Below are 18719 nucleotides of genomic sequence, written 5' to 3'. Positions count from 1 at the left end.
TACTTCACGACACTATAGTTGTTTGCTGAAAAAGGTGTGTTTCTGATTAAATCAAATGTAGTTATCACATAAATGTAGTTAAGAAGAAAGTACACTATTTCTCTCTAATTGCAATGTTCATATACCTTCTGTTTCATAAATATACCATGTATTCCCCTCCCCTTTGTGCTTGTGTGTGTGTGTGTGTGTGTGTGTGCATGTGAAGAGATTGGGATCAGGGATTAGAAACAGATGTAAAACAGAAGTCTAGATCCAATCTAATGCTGCTGCCATCCCAGCACAGGAGATAGAACGTCACGAATAAGAACGCCCCGCCTTCTTTATAGCCTCACATCAATACCATTGGCCCACGAGTTGATTGACGGCGCTCTCGTCCAATGGGAATGGAGGACAGGGATCCGGGAAGAACCGCTGCGCAGATGTGCGTGAGGAACACCGCGCAGGTTTTAGTGAGAGCAGGAACAGCTTCTGACGTGGAGTCACGAACTGCTGAGGCACCAAAACACGAAAGGTGAGCGCTATACCATGTGGCATTACGACAATGTATTCTCTATTACACGTGTTATATATCATACACTCGGTGTTTCTTTGAGTGTTGTTTGAGTAGTTGAGTCAACTCTGGAAACAGCAGCGAGATCAGCTCGGCCGTGTCGTATTTATTCATTGAACTAAAGTAGCTGACTTTTTAATGCTAATTCATGTTCTTTATAAGATATTTCAATATGTTTACGGGCAGTTGAGTTGTTTTTGTTGTTCCTACGCAGCCTGTTTTTGTCTTCCAAACAAGCAATTGTTTTTTACCAAAAAGAGGATTTAAAAGTATTTTTTACAATACATTTTTATATTTTACAGGCATTTATCAGTCTTTATTGTCCTTGTGTGTGTGTGTGTGTGTGTGTGTGTCAGCTAAACCTCGGCCTCTTGAGGGCTAATGATACAGTGAGGAAGACTTTGCTCTTTGGTTTGAGCCTCTGACATGTGTTCCTGACTGCTGCTGCCCCATATTTACACGAAACTGGAAGGCCCTGCTCGATTTGAGGAGGCCAGTGATGACAGATAATCCTGAGAACCCCCCCCCCCTCCCCCTCCCACACCTTACTTCACTTGACTGTTTAGATAGAAACAAAGTGAAGGATTTAAATTGTATTCAATACAAAAAAAAGGTGCACTCAGGCTTTATACTTGTCCCTGGCTCAGCCATGGGAATGTGTGGGTGTGAATGGAGTGAGACCGTAATGCTGCACATTTGAAGTTTATATATTAAACTGAAGTCTGGAGGTGATTAATCAGTGACTAGTCTGGGCCCGTTCACCTTCTTCGTATGCCAGACAAGTGCAACCTTTGAATAAAAGAGTGTTGTCATCCCCAGAAGTGTTGCACGTAAACTGTAACAAACGTGAACATTTTCTTTTTTTCCTCCAAAACCGCAGGATGTTTAATTTTCACTTTCAGTTTCAGTTTCACTTCCACTGAGTAAAAAGTCCAGAATAAGGAAGTCTGTGAGATAACGATCCAGTTGCCCCAATGGAGAAACTATATTTCAAAAATATGTTCATCAATCTTTATTCTCTCTGTGTTTTGGTCCTCTTTCATAGATGTCGTTTGTGAGTGACAAGCTGTACAATGGATACTTGAAGCCGAAAATGGGGGCCATTGTGAGCACGGTGAAAGTGAGAGAAATAATGATCCACCTGCCCTGCTTGACTCTTCACGACAGGGTGAGTTTCACTCGGTTTCAAGCTCTATGGCTGGGATTTGCTTCACATACACTACTGTTCAAAAGTTTGGGGTCATCCAGACAATTTTGTGTCTTCTATGAAAACTCACTTTTATTTATCAAATGAATTGAAAATTGAATAGAAAATATAGTTAACACATTGACAAGGTTAGAAATAATGATTAATATTTGAAGTATTAATTTTGTTCTTCAAACTTCAAGCTCAAAGGAAGGCCAGTTGTATAGCTTATATCACCAGCATAACTGTTTTCAGCTGTGCTAACATAATTGCACAAGGGTTTTCTAATCAGATATTAGTCTTCTAAGGCGATTAGCAAACACAATGTACCATTAGAACACTGGAGTGATCGTTGATGGAAATGGGCCTCTATACACCTCTGGAGATATTTCATTAGAAACCAGACGTTTCCACCTAGAATAGTCATTTACCACATTAACAATGTATACTGGGTATTTTTTATTAATGTTATCTTTATTGAAAAAACAGTGCTTTTCTTTGAAAAATAAAGACATTTCTAAGTGACCCCAAACTTTTGAACGGTAGTGTATATTAAAAAGGGCCTTGTAATAACAGAAGCGTGAGTCCTCTTTGATCCGTCTCATCCCTGTTCAGTGATTGGCAGCTGCGTTACAGACTCCTCGCCTCTGGCGGTTTTTTATGGCGTGGTGGAATCTTGAAAAGAACATTATGAGCTTTTAAAAGGAGGCAGAGGAACCTGCTTTTGTTCAGTTTATTGTTCTCATGTTTTTCTCATGTCAGGTATAGTGACACATAGTACATGTTGAAAAAATTGCCAACTGCAGCTTTAAGAATACAAGTATAAGCAGGGATGACGCAGCTCTGTTAGCATTAGTGCCCGACCAATACTGGTTTATTTTGGCTAATATTTATATATACTATTGAAAGTCTAGAAATAATATCTGCCAACATTTTGTCTAAACATAATGTTTATTATTACCACTGATGACATTTTGAACAATCAAACTGACTGAAAATCATCAACAGCACTAACAACAAACTGATGAATTCAGCTCTGGGTTTTTTTTATAAAATGTAATTTTAGGAAACCATAGAGGCAAAAAGAGAAACTTCTGGGAACTTCAACGGCATGGTGCTTCTTCTGGATTGTCTGAGGAGAAGAGAAAGGTGGCCGGAGCAGTTCATCAACGCACTGGAGGCGTGTGAGCACACGACTCTGGCAGCAGAGATCAGGGCAGAATACGACTCTCTGAGAGGCGTCAACAGTAAGTCTTCAGGTCAAGTACCTCGCACTGTGTATTTTTCTCTTTTGATGAAAAAATATTAAGCACTACCTCAAACTAATTCCATCAAAACACTTTTGAGGGTTCCTGTGATAGAAGTAGTAAATAAGATAATAATGAATACAGTATTTACATATACACATATAACGATATACAAATGTTACTCCCACATGAATACATACACATATAGGACATATATCACATATTTTCATAGAATTTCAAATATAAAAAACAATACATTTACATGTATACATACGCCAATAGGACATATTATATATATACATATTATATATACATATATATATAATATGTCCTATTGGCGTATGTATACATGTAAATTTATTGTTTTTTATATATATTATATATATATATACATATTATATATATATATATAATATGTCCTATTGGTGTATGTATACATGTAAATGTATTGTTTTTTATAGTTTTTAAAATATTTTTATTATATTATATATATATATATATATACTAGATCTTAATGACAATATAAAAACAATAAATCCACATAAATAGATACATGTATACAGCACATGTCTACTTTTCCTATGAACTTGAGAGCGGTTTTTTTCTGCCGTTGGAAGCTCCAGTAAATGAGTAAATGATAACTGAACTACTGCATGGTTACAGTCAGCCAGCCCCTCAGGAGCTTCAGTCACATGTATTCAAAATGTATTTAAGTGACAACGTTGTTGGCTTCGCCCTAGATTCCCACCCCGGCTCCGCTCCAACGACTGTGGTCAGCGCACACGTCCATCCTGCACCACCCGCCTGTCCTCTGGCCGTCCCAGAGAGTGGAGCCAGCAGTCAGGCTGCTCCTCCAGAGCTGGACGCCCGGGCCTCACCACCTCCGGAAACCTCCGTGCAGCCACAAGTCCCCGAGGCTATTTCTCCCCCCAAGCCGGTCCCTGAGTCAACTCCGGTTGAAGTGGCGGCCCGTCCATCAGCACCTCCCCTGGCGTCCCCTGACAGCGCACACACTCCGGCGACTACAAGCCCAGCGCCTCAGAGGGAGATCACCTTCCAGCAGGAGCCGGAAGAGAACTCTGAATCCGACATCCAGGATATCTCCGGTGGTGACGGGGTGACCCCTGATCGGGAGAGCGCGGACAACGGCGAGGTATCGATTGACCCCGTGAGCGAACCTCAACCGACCCCGAGTGCGACGGACACTCCACCTCGCCCGGATCTCCTCCAAACAACGATGACCTCCACAGAGGTCAGGCCGCCACAGAGTCCCTCTCCCACCCAGATGAACTCGGATGTCCTCACGGTGACCCCAGAGAAGCCTCCGGTCCAGGACACCACGCCTCCAGCTGTTGTCCTGAAGCCTGAAGAGACTCCTGAACATCCGTCCACACAGGTGAAGACCAAAATATGTTCATTTTACGACTTCATCACGCATGAATTCATGAATTTTACCTGGTGAAGGTCTGAGGACTGAGACGTTATTACTACCATAGAAAACATATTATAATTGTTTTGTTTCACCTGAAGTTTTTATCAATAAGATAAGGGAAGACTTGTTACAACTAAGTGTCTCCTTTAATTTATTTCCTACATTTCCTCAAATGAACACTGATATTCATAATGTAGATGTGTTGCATTCTGGTGTGTTTTGCGTCTCTGGGTGGAATGTGTATTTCTTTATCTTCTGAAACAACCAACCACCATTTTAATTTTCCTCAAGTTCCATCACGTTGTTTCGATCAGGAAAGACACCTATTGAACAACAAAAGGTGCGTTCACACCAAAAGCGAAACAATTTTTTCGCGCGACCGAATCCCATGAAAAGTCAACGTACAGACGCGTGTGGCTGCGATAGACGCGATATTTTCCCGGGCGGCGCGTTTGGGGCGACGCGTTTCCAGCGGCGCAATTTTCGTCCCGAGTTGAAATATTTCCACTTTGAGGCGTCATCTCGCAACTCGGGCCAATCGGCTCTTGAGTTCTCTCTCGTAGCGCTGGAAGCGGAAGTCTTTCAGACGTAACAGTGACTTCATCGGTGAAAGTGACCGAGCTGAGTGAGCCTACGGGTGATGTCATCAACCCAAACACGAGGGCGTCAGTGTGTGGGACGTCCACAACAAGTATAAAGCAGAACTAGTGGTGAGTTATTCTGGTGGATGGAGGAGATGATAACGGTCTCTACGGAGACGAGACACGGAGATAAGCCCCGCCCCTCGCGGAGCGTCTCGACGCTCATGGCGAGAACACGGTGAACGGTCAAGCGAGTAAACTCACGCGTTTTGGGCGACGCAAAAAATAGTTTCGCTTTTGGTGTGAACGCACCTTGAGATGCACCACTTCACAAAAACGTGTTCAACTATTATCTGAACAGTATTGAAGCTTTCGTAATGTACGTACCTGAGAGAGGAAAAACACGACACCAGCTTCCTTTTTAAAAAACTAAACTTGCCATGATTTGTTTGCAGGTTGTTGAAAGCAGCCCGCAGACGGAAACCTCCCCCCCCCTGCCGGGTTCTGCTGCTATCGACGCCTCTCTCTGCGACGACGGCGACGTGTGTCTGAGCAAGCCCAGCCAACTCGTCAGCATCCAACCTCAAAACAACGGCGGCGCCGCCGCCCCTGCAGCCGGCGCCGCCGTGCAGCCTTACTCCGGTGACAGCGGTCGTCTGGAATTGAGCGATTCTGCGCCGGACGCCGTGACCTTCGCCCGACCTCCCGCGCGCTCCGCCTTCAGCTCCACCGCGGTGAGTACATCGTCCGCACTGCCGTGCCAGGAGAGCGGCATTTCTCTGAACCACAATGAACCGGAGGAAAACCACTACGAGTCCCCTCGTCAGAGTCTGGAGACGCAGCGGGTGATGACCCACGTGGTGCACGTGGCCGAGGAGGCGTCCATCCTCGACCTCGACGGCCAGAGCCCAGAACGAGCCGCGTCTCGTCACGGCGAAGCGGCCGAGGAGAGCGTGAACACCCCCTGCAGCGAGGACCGCCCCCCCTATGAGCCCGCGCCCGCTGATATTTCGACAAAGTCTGATTCAGAGAAGACGACGACTGCTTGCACCCTGTCAGCCAATAGAAAGTACATTCTGACAGCTGCAGCAGTGGGCGCCTGTGCGCTGCTGTTGGCGAGGAGGTTTAGGAATTAAGGGGATTTAATACCCGTTTTAACCCTCCTGTTACCTTCACATTTACTAACATATTTTGCCCTCGGGGTCAATTTGACCCCAGCAATTAAAACCTCCAGAAAAATATTAGAATTAATATTGTTTCCCAAGTTTAAGTGTGAGGTACTTTATGTTTGTTTGTTGACCACCTAAATAGCCCTTTAAATATATAAAAAAGTTGATATTTCTTATATGTTTGACACAGTGAAAAACAGCCTGGGGTCAAATTGACCCCGTAGAACACCGACGTTAAACATTGAATGGGGTCAAATTGACCCTAAAGGTAACAGGAGGGTTAAATGAAGTGCAAATTAGGCTATGAAAAGAGGATCTTTAGGTGATGGTGCCTTATTGTCGTCACTGGAAAGGCGAGAGGCAGCTGTTTAATAATTAGCGATAGTAATACGAGCTGATTTGCCAGACCTTTGATCATGTCATTAATTTCAAGTATTTTGTGAAGTCGCATTATGTTTTATTATTTTGAATGTAGAATGACGTTTGCCGTCGTGAGCAAAAACCCAAACTACCCTTCTTATTTTAGTTATGGAACTTCATGGAACTGGGGTTGAGATCTCAGGTCATTTATGCACTTGCTGCATAAATATGTGGTGTGTTATGATACACTTAAGCTGCGTATTAGTGATATAAATGTTTGTATGTTCACTTGTCTGATAAGCACTTTTAAGATAAGACTGTTGTCTGTCATCCAGTAAAGATTAGTGTACAAAGGACCTGCATTTTACTGGATGTGGACTGTGGGAGAAAGAGTATCCAGCATCACACTGTAAATGATGGCCAGTGCACTGTCTGTATTTATTTTAGGGCTGTCAGCGTTAACGCGTTAATCTATGCGATTAATTTGACCGCGTTAACGTACTAAAATATTTTCACGCAATTAACGCAACTTTGTTTACTTCCGGTGTGCGTTGACACTGTTTCCATTTTTAAAACAATTATTTCTCCGCGAAAATAAGAAGCAGAAATCAGTTTAACTCGTGGATGAATCAGTCGGGTTTCCTCCTGCTCCTCCTTCCTCCCGTCTCCCCCTCTGAGACACAGAGGAACCGAGGGGCGACGTGTCGGGTGACGCGGCGCGAAAAGAACTCGTCACACGAAACCTTCACCGTGATTTATCAATCCGTTTGTCCGTCAACATTTAGCGAAAAAAACAACCAATGAACACTCAGTAAATCACAAAGGACCGACCCACCACACAGGTGAAGCTCATTAGCAGCCTGTCAGTCAGAGAACCAGAGAACACGGCGCAAGGACAATGTGTTTCAATATATATAGAGCTGAGATTGTTCTGGAATGTTTGATGTATGCACGTTAACATGTGTCATATGCAAAAGCCTTTAAAAGGTGAATTTACATTTTTTTGTAAAATGGAGAACATGAGCCCAGCCCCCAGAGGGTTAACGTGACATATGTGAATGTCAGTCAGTTCCCAAGGCCACTGGTTCTGCTGTTCAATGTTAAAGATGACAGGACCAATGGGGTCTCAATCTACTTCTTTTTTTTTTTACTAATCTGGATGTTTCACTGAAGAAACAATTTATCATCCACAATATTAAATACCTCGCTGGCACTTTATAGGTAGGAGCCTCTTTGAAAACACAGCTCTGTGTGAAGTTTTGTCTTTAAAAAGAAGGAAAAAAAACTTTTAATCGCGATTAATGAATTTCAAAATGTGCGATTAATTAGTAAATTTTTTTTAATCGATTGACAGCCCTAATTTATTTATATTTGTATATATTATATAGGTATTTTAAGATAAACGGATGTATCAGAAATGTACCAACGCATTACCTTTTTAAAGAATCAGTCAGCTAAACACTGCATCATTTAATAGCATACCAGTAAAACCATGGCACAGATATCTTCTCCGTAGCTTCATATTGAACTGGGTTTTGCAATAGTAATTTCTGTGGTTATTGTTAAATTCTTCTGTTTTGATGTTTGAAAAGTTTGTTCTTCTTTTTAAATAGAAGCACGTTTGAGAATTCATGTTCTGTAATATGCCATTTATTTGCATTGTCAACATAATAAATGTCAGAAAAGACCAAGGATATTATGGGACAATCAAATGTCAAAATGTTGAGTCACTGTCTCTAGCTATGGACTTGACATCCTATAAACAAAAGAATAAATCCTTTATTAAGTGTGCAATGTTTATTTCCCTGCAGAGCAATCATAGGTGTACGGTGCATTTTATAGTGTTTATGGATTATTTGGGAGTAGCTGGATCATTATTTTGCTATTTTGCATCCTGAAAACAAGATTATTTCCATTTGAATGCTATTTTGTAAATTAAATATCCATTGCCCGAGCATTATAAATATATCCTTTTCTTCGGATTAAAAAAAAAATGTCATGACATGTTTAAGGTTTATCAATATGTATTGTTTAAGCTATAATAAATACATAACATATAGGATCCGGTGGAATGTACTGTAGCTATTCTTTATTTAAGATGTTTGTTTAATGATTATAAAAGTGTGCTTGTATTTACTTAAGAAAAAATGGGACATCAGCCTCTTTTTATAAACCTTTTTCTGACGGATGGGTTCGCATTCTGATTGGTCCTGGAGTCCTTCAATCAACGACTGGCCCCGCCCCCCAGGCTTGACAGCGAACATAAAACGGACATATACGCCGACCGTTAGCGACACAGCCACTTAGCTGGCTAATTAGCTCGTAGACCGTTGGACTTTACTGTCCACACAAATCATCTTTCTACATTTTTTTATTTCATCATAACCTGTAGCATGTACGTCGTGAGTTAGTTAGTAAAATGGCGTGCATGGGCCACCAACGCGAGGATGAAAATATCGACGAAGACCTGACGCCCACGAAGCAGCCGCGGAACGAGACCGACGATGAGGCAGCCGCGCCCGCAGGAAGAGACGCATCCGAGCGGCGGAGCTCCAACTCGACGCCGAGGCATCGGAGCGACTCAGTGAAGAAAACAAGGCCGCGTAGGTGTTAACCGATTCCAGCATCGGGCTCAGGGTATTTGCTGGGAAATGTCTGCACAATTTTAAAAGGCGTTCCCCACAAAATATATATAGTAGTGGAAATAAACATTAGGAAAGATCCTATCATGAGTGGCATCAATTTCTCAAGATAAATTCGGATTATCTGTATATTGGGCTCGGGTTTTTGCTAAAGCTGATAAATCATTTAAGGTATTGGTATTACAATGTAATATCGGTTAGCTGTAATGGCAGAACATAGCCAGGATCTATTTTGCAACAAGATGGCGTTCTCGGTACACACTGTACTTCTGCTTCTGATGTTATTGAGACGTCAGCTCTATTGTCCTCACTGTCACTAAGCGTTTCAACCTTAAATATATCATATTATGCTATTTTTAATATATATATATAGATAGTGATTTAATGTAAATGTAATTTTTTTGACACATATAATCTCCCATATTGCAGCCTTTCCCTGGTTTGGGATGGACATTGGAGGCACCCTTGTGAAGCTGGTGTACTTTGAGCCCAAAGACATCACAGCAGAGGAGGAGCAAGAAGAGGTGGAGAACCTGAAGAGCATCCGGCACTACCTGACCTCCAACACCGCCTACGGGAAGACGGGCATCAGAGACGTGCACCTGGAGCTGCAGGACCTGACGCTGTGCGGCAGAACGGGCAACCTGCATTTCATCCGCTTCCCCACGCATGACCTGCCGGCCTTCCTGCAGATGGGCCGCAACAAGCACTTCTCCAGCCTCCACACCACCCTCTGCGCCACAGGAGGGGGGGCGTACAAGTTTGAGTCTGATTTCCGCACGGTGGGTCTGCGATTCTCCTCTTCTTCTTTTTTTTCCCAGGCTTGATGATGAAGATTGTCAGGAAGGAAAGAGCAGACTTGAGTTGTGAAGTATAACCTATTTATAGCATGTGATGTAATGTGAACAGGACAGACGGGGATGGAGAACACTTGAAATCCACATTTTAAAGATGCAGCAATACTGACGGTGTCTACAAGGACAACTAGAACGGGCACTCGGTAGAGCGCATACCTTCGCATATCACAAGATTGGGCATTGAATTATGAACATGTTGGCATTAGTTGCATGTCAATTAGATAAAAATTGACCCGCTGTGGTAAAAAGAAGATTTTGACCCTGTCATGACCTTGACCTTTGACCCGATTTATCCCAAAATCTAATCAAATGGTCCCCGGATAATAACCAATCATCCCACCAAATTTCATGCGATTTGGTTTAATACTTTTTGACTTATGCGAGTAACGCGCATACAAATAAATAAATAAATACACGGCGATCAAAACATAACCTTCCGCATTTTCAATGCGAAGGTAACAATGACATGCATGTCCTAGAAACTGAAGCAAATACTTTTTTTCACACGCATTTAACATATTTCTCTCCTTCTGGACCATGAGGAAAAATATCCGTTAATCAATCTGGACGAATTATACAGTGACTGCAATGAGATAAATAAGGACTGTTGCACTAAAGTGCTTTATTGTTACTAAACTGTATTTTACCTCCTAATATATGGCAAGAAGAAATCTGTTAGTGTAAAACTGTTATTCTTCTTTTTAGCAATACAATTTGAGATTCTTAACCCCCTGCTTTCCCCCCCTTCCCCCGGGTTTCCCGCCTCTGTTCTCCTGACCACATCCCCTCAGTAACGTTATCCTTGTTCTCTTTCCGTACCGCCCCAAAAAAAGATGGCGGACCTACAGCTCCACAAGCTGGATGAGCTGGACTGTTTGATTCGAGGGGTGATGTACATCGACTCGGTGGTGTCCAGCGGACCCTCAGAGTGCTACTACTTTGAAAACCCCACTGACCCTGACCTCTGCGTCCAGAAGCCCTACACACTGGAGAACCCCTACCCTCTGCTGCTGGTCAACATAGGGTCTGGGGTCAGCATCCTGGCCGTTTACTCTGAGAGCAACTACAAACGAGTGACCGGGACCAGGTAATTATCAGGGATCTGCTCTGGTCACAAGATGGTGGACTGTAAGTCAAATACCACGTTATGTTTTTCTGAATATTTAATTTATGTTCTCGGTGAGTCAGGCCTTTGTCTGCCACAGATGAAAGATTGAAAAAAAAAAATTTGGAGGTCAGATAATATTCTCCAGTCTTGAAAGAACGAGCAAAAGAAAACGACAAAACTTTATTTATTCAACGACGTATTGGATGTTTATCACTGTCTCCATTGTGTCTCCATTGTGTCTCCCTTGTGCCTCCATTGTGTCTCCCTTGTGCCTCCATTGTGCCTCCATTGTGTCTTCCTTGTGCCTCCATTGTGTCTCCATTGTGCCTCCATTGTGTCTCCCTTGTGCCTCCATTGTGTCTCCCTTGTGCCTCCATTGTGTCTCCATTGTGCCTCCATTGTGTCTCCCTTGTGCCTCCATTGTGTCTCCCTTGTGTCTCCATTGTGCCTCCATTGTGTCTCCCTTGTGCCTCCATTGTGTCTCCCTTGTGCCTCCATTGTGTCTCCCTTGTGCCTCCATTGTGTCTCCCTTGTGTCTCCCTTGTGTCTCTCTTATGCCTCCCTTGTGTCTCCATTGTGTCTCCCTTGTGCCTCCCTTGTGTCTCCCTTGTGCCTCCATTGTGCCTCCATTGTGTCTCCCTTGTGTCTCCATTGTGCCTCCATTGTGTCTCCCTTGTGTCTCCATTGTGTCTCCCTTGTGCCTCCATTGTGTCTCCCTTGTGTCTCCATTGTGTCTCCATTGTGTCTCCATTGTGCCTCCATTGTGTCTCCCTTGTGCCTCCATTGTGTCTCCATTGTGTCTCTCTTATGCCTCCATTGTGCCTCCCTTGTGTCTCCCTTGTGCCTCCATTGTGTCTCCCTTGTGCCTCCCTTGTGTCTCCCTTGTGCCTCCCTTGTGTCTCCATTGTGCCTCCATTGTGTCTCCCTTGTGCCTCCATTGTGTCTCCCTTGTGCCTCCATTGTGTCTCCCTTGTGTCTCCCTTTTGTCTCCATTGTGTCTCTCTTATGTCTCCCTTGTTTCTCCATTGTGTCTCCATTGTGCCTCCCTTATGTCTCTAATGTTAGACTCTCAGTCCAGATTGATTCTAGAATATTCCGAGCTCATAAACCATCTGTTACTCTGTCTACAGCCTCGGTGGCGGGACCTTCCTGGGCCTGTGTTGCCTGCTGACTGGCTGCTCTACTTTCGAGGAAGCTCTAGAAATGGCTTCTGAAGGGGAGAGCACACGAGTGGACAAGCTGGTTCGGGACATCTATGGAGGAAACTATGAGAGGTTTGGGCTGCCAGGTTGGGCTGTAGCCTCAAGGTGCGCTTTACAGCAGCGGTTTGTTTTTTGTGGTTAGTCACAAGTCTTTTTGGTGGATTCCAGCATAAACACAGTCACAGCTTAAATTAAAAACAGGGAACCATGCCAGTGCTAAATGTACTCCAGTTCCTATTCGGGGTGGGGGGGAAGAACATGGATTCTTAGAGGCATCACGATTCTCCCATGAAAGACTCAATTCAGAAAACTCAATAATTGGACATTTAAAACTCAATTCTCTCACAATTCGGTGACAATACGATGTGCATTTATTTCCGCTGCATTAAGATCTATCTATCTATTTCAGTTATCCTCAGATGGACCAGCGTACACCAACATCTCTGCCACTTTGTAACTTCTGAATATATTTTAATGAAAAAGAAGTCGCTCGGAATCTGACTTTCGGGATTAGCGGTTTGGTTTTATAACGTTGGCGGATGTGTCCGTCTAATTTGGTCGTTTTGATCGGACAGCTTTGGCAACATGATGTCCAAGGACAAGAGGGAGTCGGTGTCCAAGGAGGACCTGGCCAGGGCAACACTGGTCTCCATCACCAATAACATCGGCTCCATCACCAGGATGTGTGCCCTCAATGAGGTCGGTGATAAAGTTCAAGTTCAATCGCCTTTTTTAAAAGACTTTCTTCCCATGACCCCGTCTGTGGACCACTGTGCTGTCCCCGGTGGTCGTTTCCTCTTTGCGTTCAGCCTCTTTACGGTGCTGCCTTGTGGCGTCTTGATCAAGCAGCATTGTACAGGGCTATGAAGGCGTCGAGGACGTACGCCGCGTTACCCACTTGTCTTTCAACACCTCACGCAGAAGGGGTCCCCGCTCGACGCCACTTAGACACACAAACCTGGAATTATGAGAGATGTGTGTGTTTCACTTGAGCAGACACAATAGCGGGTATGATATACAGTCTTTAATGACTCCAATATATGTATTTATTTATCATTTTTATGTTTAAAAACTATACATATTTACCATTATGCTTTGTGGATTGCTGAATTTGGCTATTGTATAACTGCCTCAATAAATTTCACAGATTGACACAGAGATAATAATATTTGTCGTTTGTGTTTTTACTGTTTCAGATAATAAACTAATTAACCAAATTGTTTTATCCCCCGTTCTCTTTCCCTACTTAGAACATTGAGAGAGTGGTGTTTGTGGGTAACTTCCTGAGAGTGAACACCCTCTCGATGAAGCTGTTGGCCTACGCCATGGACTACTGGTCTAACGGACAGCTCAAGGCGCTCTTCCTACAGCATGAGGTAAATAACTCCACTCCTTATTAATAATAATTCCAACAACTTTATTGCCATCGCAGCTTTCAAAAGTAACAAAGGGCTTTCGCAATGAAACATGCCAGCAAATAAGATCAAGAACCCAGGAGGTAACACGAAACCAACTTTTAAAATATAATATAAGTCAATAATTATAAGTCATATGGTAAAAGTTGGTCTTAATAAAAGATGTAACCCTCCTATTACCTTTGGGGTCAATTTGACCCCATTTAATGTTTAACGTCTCTAAATAAATGATTGACATCATTTTCTTTTCTTTATTTTTCATGAATAATTTATTTTGGACAACTGGGAAAACATCAAATTCACATGATATGTTTTCACTGTCCTGAACACAACTTGTACGCATCGGTGTTCTTTGGGGTCAATTTGACCCCAGGCTGTTTTTCACTGTGTAAAACATATAAGAAATATCAACATTTTTTTTATTTAAAGGGCTATTTAGGAAGTCAACAAACAAACATAAAGTACCTGACACTTAAACTTGGGAAACAATATTAATTCTAATCATTTTCTGGAGGTTTTAATTACTGGGGACAAAAAGGGTAAAAGATGTTCGTACATTTGAAGGTAACAGGAGAGTTATAGAGACAAAAATGTGTCTTCTTCAGAGACCAAAATGGCAGTTTTGTGCTCAATGATTTCTAACTCTGTTTTTATTTTATTTTTAGGGCTACTTCGGAGCAGTTGGAGCCCTGTTGGAGCTCCTGCATCCGTCCTAATCCGTCCAAAGAAGTACTTGTCAATCTGCTGCAAAAATCTTTCGCACTTTAGACTGTCCAGGGTTATTCCATGATGGGATGTCGTGTCAGCCACCAGCCAGTCACTGGTCGATGTTGGTTGTTTGGGAAAACTGTCAAACATTTGGAGGTCCTATTATATTTTCGGCAATCAACTGGTTTGTAAAAATGTGAAGAAGAAAAAAGTCTAAATTGTGCTTCACATGCTGTGATAGTCAGTGGATAGAAGTGTTTCCTGTCTACGGTCGAATGAAGCTGAAACCAGCCGGGTTTGGGCCTGAAAGTCGTGGAAATTCACCACGTTTGCCTGAAACTCTTAAAATATCCTCGTCAAAACAAAGTCTAATGGACTGCATCAGGTCTCGGGTCTAATATTTACCCTCCTGGATGGAAGTTTGTTCAATCCGACTGTACTCTATTAGTTTATGTTACGGTTGCTAGAACTTAAAGATCATCACAGGAAATCTTTTACCAGTAAAGCATCATTCATCATTGCTTATTTCCTAAATATGGTGTAGATTAATTGTTTGGTCTATTAATCAGACAATAGCTTAACATGCCTGACGAAGATGACGTCTTTAAAATGCTTGTTTTGTCCAAACAGCAATTCTAAACCCAAATATTTTATGTTTACTATCATATGACACAGTGATATGAAATAAATCTTCACATTTCAGAAGCTGGAAAGAGGACGTTTCGCAACAATAATATTGCAGATTATTACTGACGACTGATCCTTTCAGCTCTACATGCGTGCTGTCCAAAATAACAACAGATGGGAAATCAACACTGGTCAAACTTGTCAAACTCAAGGATGAAATCTTGAGAATTTATACGATTTGAACTAAAATGTAAAGACTGTAAGGCAAGGTATTGTCCTGATGGTACACTGAGAATAATTTACAACCACTAATTGTGTTTTATCATCCAGGAGCACTTATTCATCGTCATCCTTTGGACTTTAAATGAGGCTGTGAGTGAAACAAGCAGGTCTCACTGAATGTTGACTTTCATTTAAACCTGTATTTAAGTCTCTTAACTGTCAACGTAATCGATTAATAAAAACTAATTTCATTACACCAGATCAGAGCCATATCATCTTCAAATGAGTCATTAACCATTACAGAATGTGTATCGCTTATTTACGTTTAACAATTGAGATCTAAATGTTTGTTATGTTTCTGAACCCAATTATTTTACCCCAAAAAGTGTATCTAGTAAAACTGGATAATCGGCGTTGAGGTTAGTGAGACTGGACTGAAAAGCTAGCGTGATAAATTGAAGTCGCTCCCTGACCTCTGCCCTGCTGAAGTGCCCTTGGACCATTGCATCCCTCTCCCAGTAGAGGGAAATCAGAGCAAGTGAAAAGATATAGATTTTGATGAATGTGAAAATTGAGGTCAAAATTAGGGCATTATATCCCTGAGTTTTCCCCAGATTTAACAACAAAAAACCCGTTAATTTAATGCAGAGACGTGTTGCATCCCTCCAATGGAGGCAATGTTTTGAATTCACTGTATGTCTTAGTCAGGCTTCCTTAGTACGGTTTTTAGTTTAAGTATGACTTGAAAAATGTTCAACTTTATGTTTCTGACATGCTTCTTGAGTTGTGATTTGTCCAATCATTTCATTTAATGCTTATCCGTCCCATTTCAATGTCATCTGTTCAGTATTCGCTCCATTGATGAATTACAGGGACCAAAATGAATCCTCCACGACCTGAAAGAGATTTGACTCACTAATAAGTTGGACAGTTTTTCAGCTGTTAGTTACTTGATAAAATGTATCTGAATGTTATTATTATACAGTTAGTTGATTTTAAAATAAAGTGCCTGTCATGTTTTTGTATAGAATACAATAATGTGTTCAGCAGTGATTTAAAATGAGACAAACTGCTCTGTGATTTTATAGGCGTCCCTCTATTAGATTGTAATGTTACATTGCAAAGTAAACGTTGTACTTATTTTTTTAACTGTCATTACAAATCCTAATAAATACACGCTTTTCATATCTTTGTGACAACGTGTGGAGGAATATGTTATTTTTTGGAAGAAGTGCTCATGTCTTTTAAGTGTAAGTAGCAACACTATCGTGTAGAAGTACTACAAGTAAAAGTTCAACATTTTAAAAGTACGGCAGTTAAAATATACTTAAACTAAATGAAAGTAGTCATGCAGACTGGCTAAAAGTTACTATAAGAATACAATATTATTGTTTCATTAATATGTACGTTAATTAATGCTGAAGCTGGTCCACATTAGTAATATTTTGTATATATTGACTGGTAGTCTACTTGTAGAGAATCATAATTTAATTATGATTATTGATCTGAATCTGAAAAAACATTTAAAGACAGGCTAGCTAAACAATGAATGTGCAGTAAGAAGTATAATATGCAATGTGTACAGTCCTTAAATATGTTACGGTATAGTAAATATATTTACTGTGTTCACCGCGCGAAGACGAACTGAAGGCGACGCGACGTGGACTTCGCCCCCATTCATTTGCTATGGGAGACGAGCGCTTCGCTTCTGATTCCAGGCGACGGGGGAATGTTTTGCTAATGAGGACGAAGTTCGCCCGGAAACCCCGTAGTGATTTGCCGTAAAGTCGATCAAAAGTGTCGTGGTGGTTATTGACGACAGTTTACCTGCTTCGAAGTTTTGGGCTTATAAGATGAGATATATAATATAATATAATGCTATTTCTTATGGATTTTACAGGCAAAAGGTTTTCCCAAGAAGTTTATTTGCAGCTAAGTTCAGGTTTTAAGTCTTCATGCACGTCGGCTATATTGCGTGCGAAATACTTGACTTTTTTTTTTTAATTCAAAGGGGATCCCGCCCGTTACAGAACCATCCATGAAAGAGTTAGTGTCTTTCCAGGGAATATAACCAGCCCACTGCAGCCGCCGCCTCCTCCTCCTCCTCCTCCTCCTCCTCAGTGACCGCTGCACAGCTGGCAATTTACAGACAATACGGCATCAAGGAGACATTGGCTGCTCGATGGACCACTGCCCCGCCGATTGGACCTGTGTTTGAAGGAGATGAATTAGCACAAGTACTGGGATATTTATTCATATTTTGCTTTTGGGGGCTCAGCTTGTGAATTTTCTGGGATCACCAACAACTGAAGACCCAGCCCCCCTCCCCTCTCCACTGGAACCGTTATAACCTCCTCATCCACTGGAAACATAAGGTGAGGCAGATCTGTTGGGTGAGTCTGAAATGGAGAGAATTGCAGCGAGTAATCAAGATTTTAGTTGGTTTTTTCAACAGTAAAACAAGAAAAAGCAAGTTACATGTAATACTATGTGAGGCAGAATTGTGCTTTAATGTGGCTCAAGCCCCATTCATAATATACAGTATTTACTAGTACAACAAACACTTTCACTTTTAGCATGCCAAATATTGGAGATGGAAAAAATGTGAGGAATGCTGCAACAGGAAACAAGACGTACTCCCAAAGCCAAATATTGACTTAGAAAAAGAGTCCGAAGTGTCTTCATAGGAATCCTTCTGGCAAAATATCTGGTGTGATGCCCTGAAATTCTAATTAGCCACACTCATAAGGGGTAAATAAGTCGTAGCTATATTATTTAATGGTCCTCTATACAACATTTGGGTTGTAAAATCCTTTCTGATGGTGTTTTTTATTTGGTAATTCATGAATAACTCCTGACTGAGAAGTCTGTGATTTTAAAACTGAAATAAACCAGTTGGGTCTCCTGATGTCTTAAAGACAAATACGTACTAACTTAGAAAGGATCCTTTATTAGAAAGTGTTAAATGTTTCCGTGTCTGACAAAGCCATCGAGCCCGACGTGCACTTTCCCAGAACCTCTCAGAAATGTTTGACCGCCATCTGTTTTCCATTTAGAGCAACTTTCGTTTCCCTTTTTTTTCCTGATCTTCCTTCTGTTTGCTTCTGGAATGGAGACCCCGCTCATCCCCCAGCGCTCCTCTGCGATACAGTTTCTTCCATCCGCTTCCTTGGATGTGACTCGCGGTGACTGGTTTAGACATAAAGCTTCACAAAGTTCCTCTCAGGTCAACTACATGCAGCAACAAGGCAGACATTTTCTCTTTCTGTTTCTGGCGACAGAAGCACAACGAGCTCCAGATAGATAGATAGATAGATAGATAAATACTTTATTAATCCCCAAGGGGAAATTTGTCGTAGCAGTAGCAGCACCAATAAACGAAACACACGAGAATAAAAAATAAAATATAAAAT

At 41.9% G+C, this 18719-nt stretch overlaps 3 protein-coding genes across 4 annotated transcripts in view; all 3 read left to right on the top strand.

Moving 5' to 3' along the window:
• Positions 1–443: 443 nt before the first annotated feature.
• Positions 444–8592, top strand: mavs (mitochondrial antiviral signaling protein). Its single transcript, XM_056427153.1, has 5 exons — positions 444–511; positions 1596–1718; positions 2803–2983; positions 3724–4379; positions 5452–8592. Exons 2-5 carry the CDS (start codon positions 1596–1598, stop codon positions 6130–6132), a joined length of 1641 nt encoding a protein of 546 aa, XP_056283128.1. The 5' UTR covers positions 444–511; the 3' UTR covers positions 6133–8592.
• A 212-nt stretch (positions 8593–8804) lies between these two features.
• Positions 8805–16497, top strand: pank2 (pantothenate kinase 2). The gene is made up of 7 exons (XM_056427028.1): positions 8805–9128; positions 9597–9949; positions 10858–11111; positions 12263–12439; positions 12910–13033; positions 13585–13710; positions 14415–16497. The coding sequence occupies exons 1-7, from the start codon at positions 8945–8947 to the stop codon at positions 14463–14465; spliced, it is 1269 nt and encodes a 422-aa protein (XP_056283003.1). The 5' UTR covers positions 8805–8944; the 3' UTR covers positions 14466–16497.
• A 954-nt stretch (positions 16498–17451) lies between these two features.
• Positions 17452–18719, top strand: part of loxl3b (lysyl oxidase-like 3b) — a 28797-nt gene continuing 27529 nt past the window's right edge. Inside the window, exon 1 of one of the 2 annotated variants that reach the window (XM_056426300.1) lies at positions 17452–17681. The gene's annotated coding sequence lies outside the window, so the exon portion shown is untranslated. The remainder of the gene's footprint in view (positions 17682–18719) is intronic. The other variant, XM_056426299.1, reaches the window with a different exon arrangement.

This window comes from Pseudoliparis swirei, chromosome 11, assembly GCF_029220125.1.
Source record: "Pseudoliparis swirei isolate HS2019 ecotype Mariana Trench chromosome 11, NWPU_hadal_v1, whole genome shotgun sequence".
Lineage (NCBI taxonomy): Eukaryota > Metazoa > Chordata > Actinopteri > Perciformes > Liparidae > Pseudoliparis > Pseudoliparis swirei.
This window is presented reverse-complemented; position numbering and strand designations above follow the sequence as displayed.

Excerpts from the sequence above, each read along its gene's own strand:
- pank2 (XM_056427028.1), top strand. The coding sequence starts at position 8,945 with ATGGCGTGCATGGGCCACCAACGCGAGGATGAAAATATCGACGAAGAC. Across the intron at positions 9,950-10,857 it reads TTGAGTCTGATTTCCGCACG|ATGGCGGACCTACAGCTCCA; the intron begins GTGGGTCTGCGA and ends CCCCAAAAAAAG. Across the intron at positions 13,034-13,584 it reads GGATGTGTGCCCTCAATGAG|AACATTGAGAGAGTGGTGTT; the intron begins GTCGGTGATAAA and ends TTCCCTACTTAG.
- mavs (XM_056427153.1), top strand. The coding sequence starts at position 1,596 with ATGTCGTTTGTGAGTGACAAGCTGTACAATGGATACTTGAAGCCGAAA. Across the intron at positions 1,719-2,802 it reads GCTTGACTCTTCACGACAGG|GAAACCATAGAGGCAAAAAG; the intron begins GTGAGTTTCACT and ends ATGTAATTTTAG. Across the intron at positions 4,380-5,451 it reads CTGAACATCCGTCCACACAG|GTTGTTGAAAGCAGCCCGCA; the intron begins GTGAAGACCAAA and ends ATTTGTTTGCAG.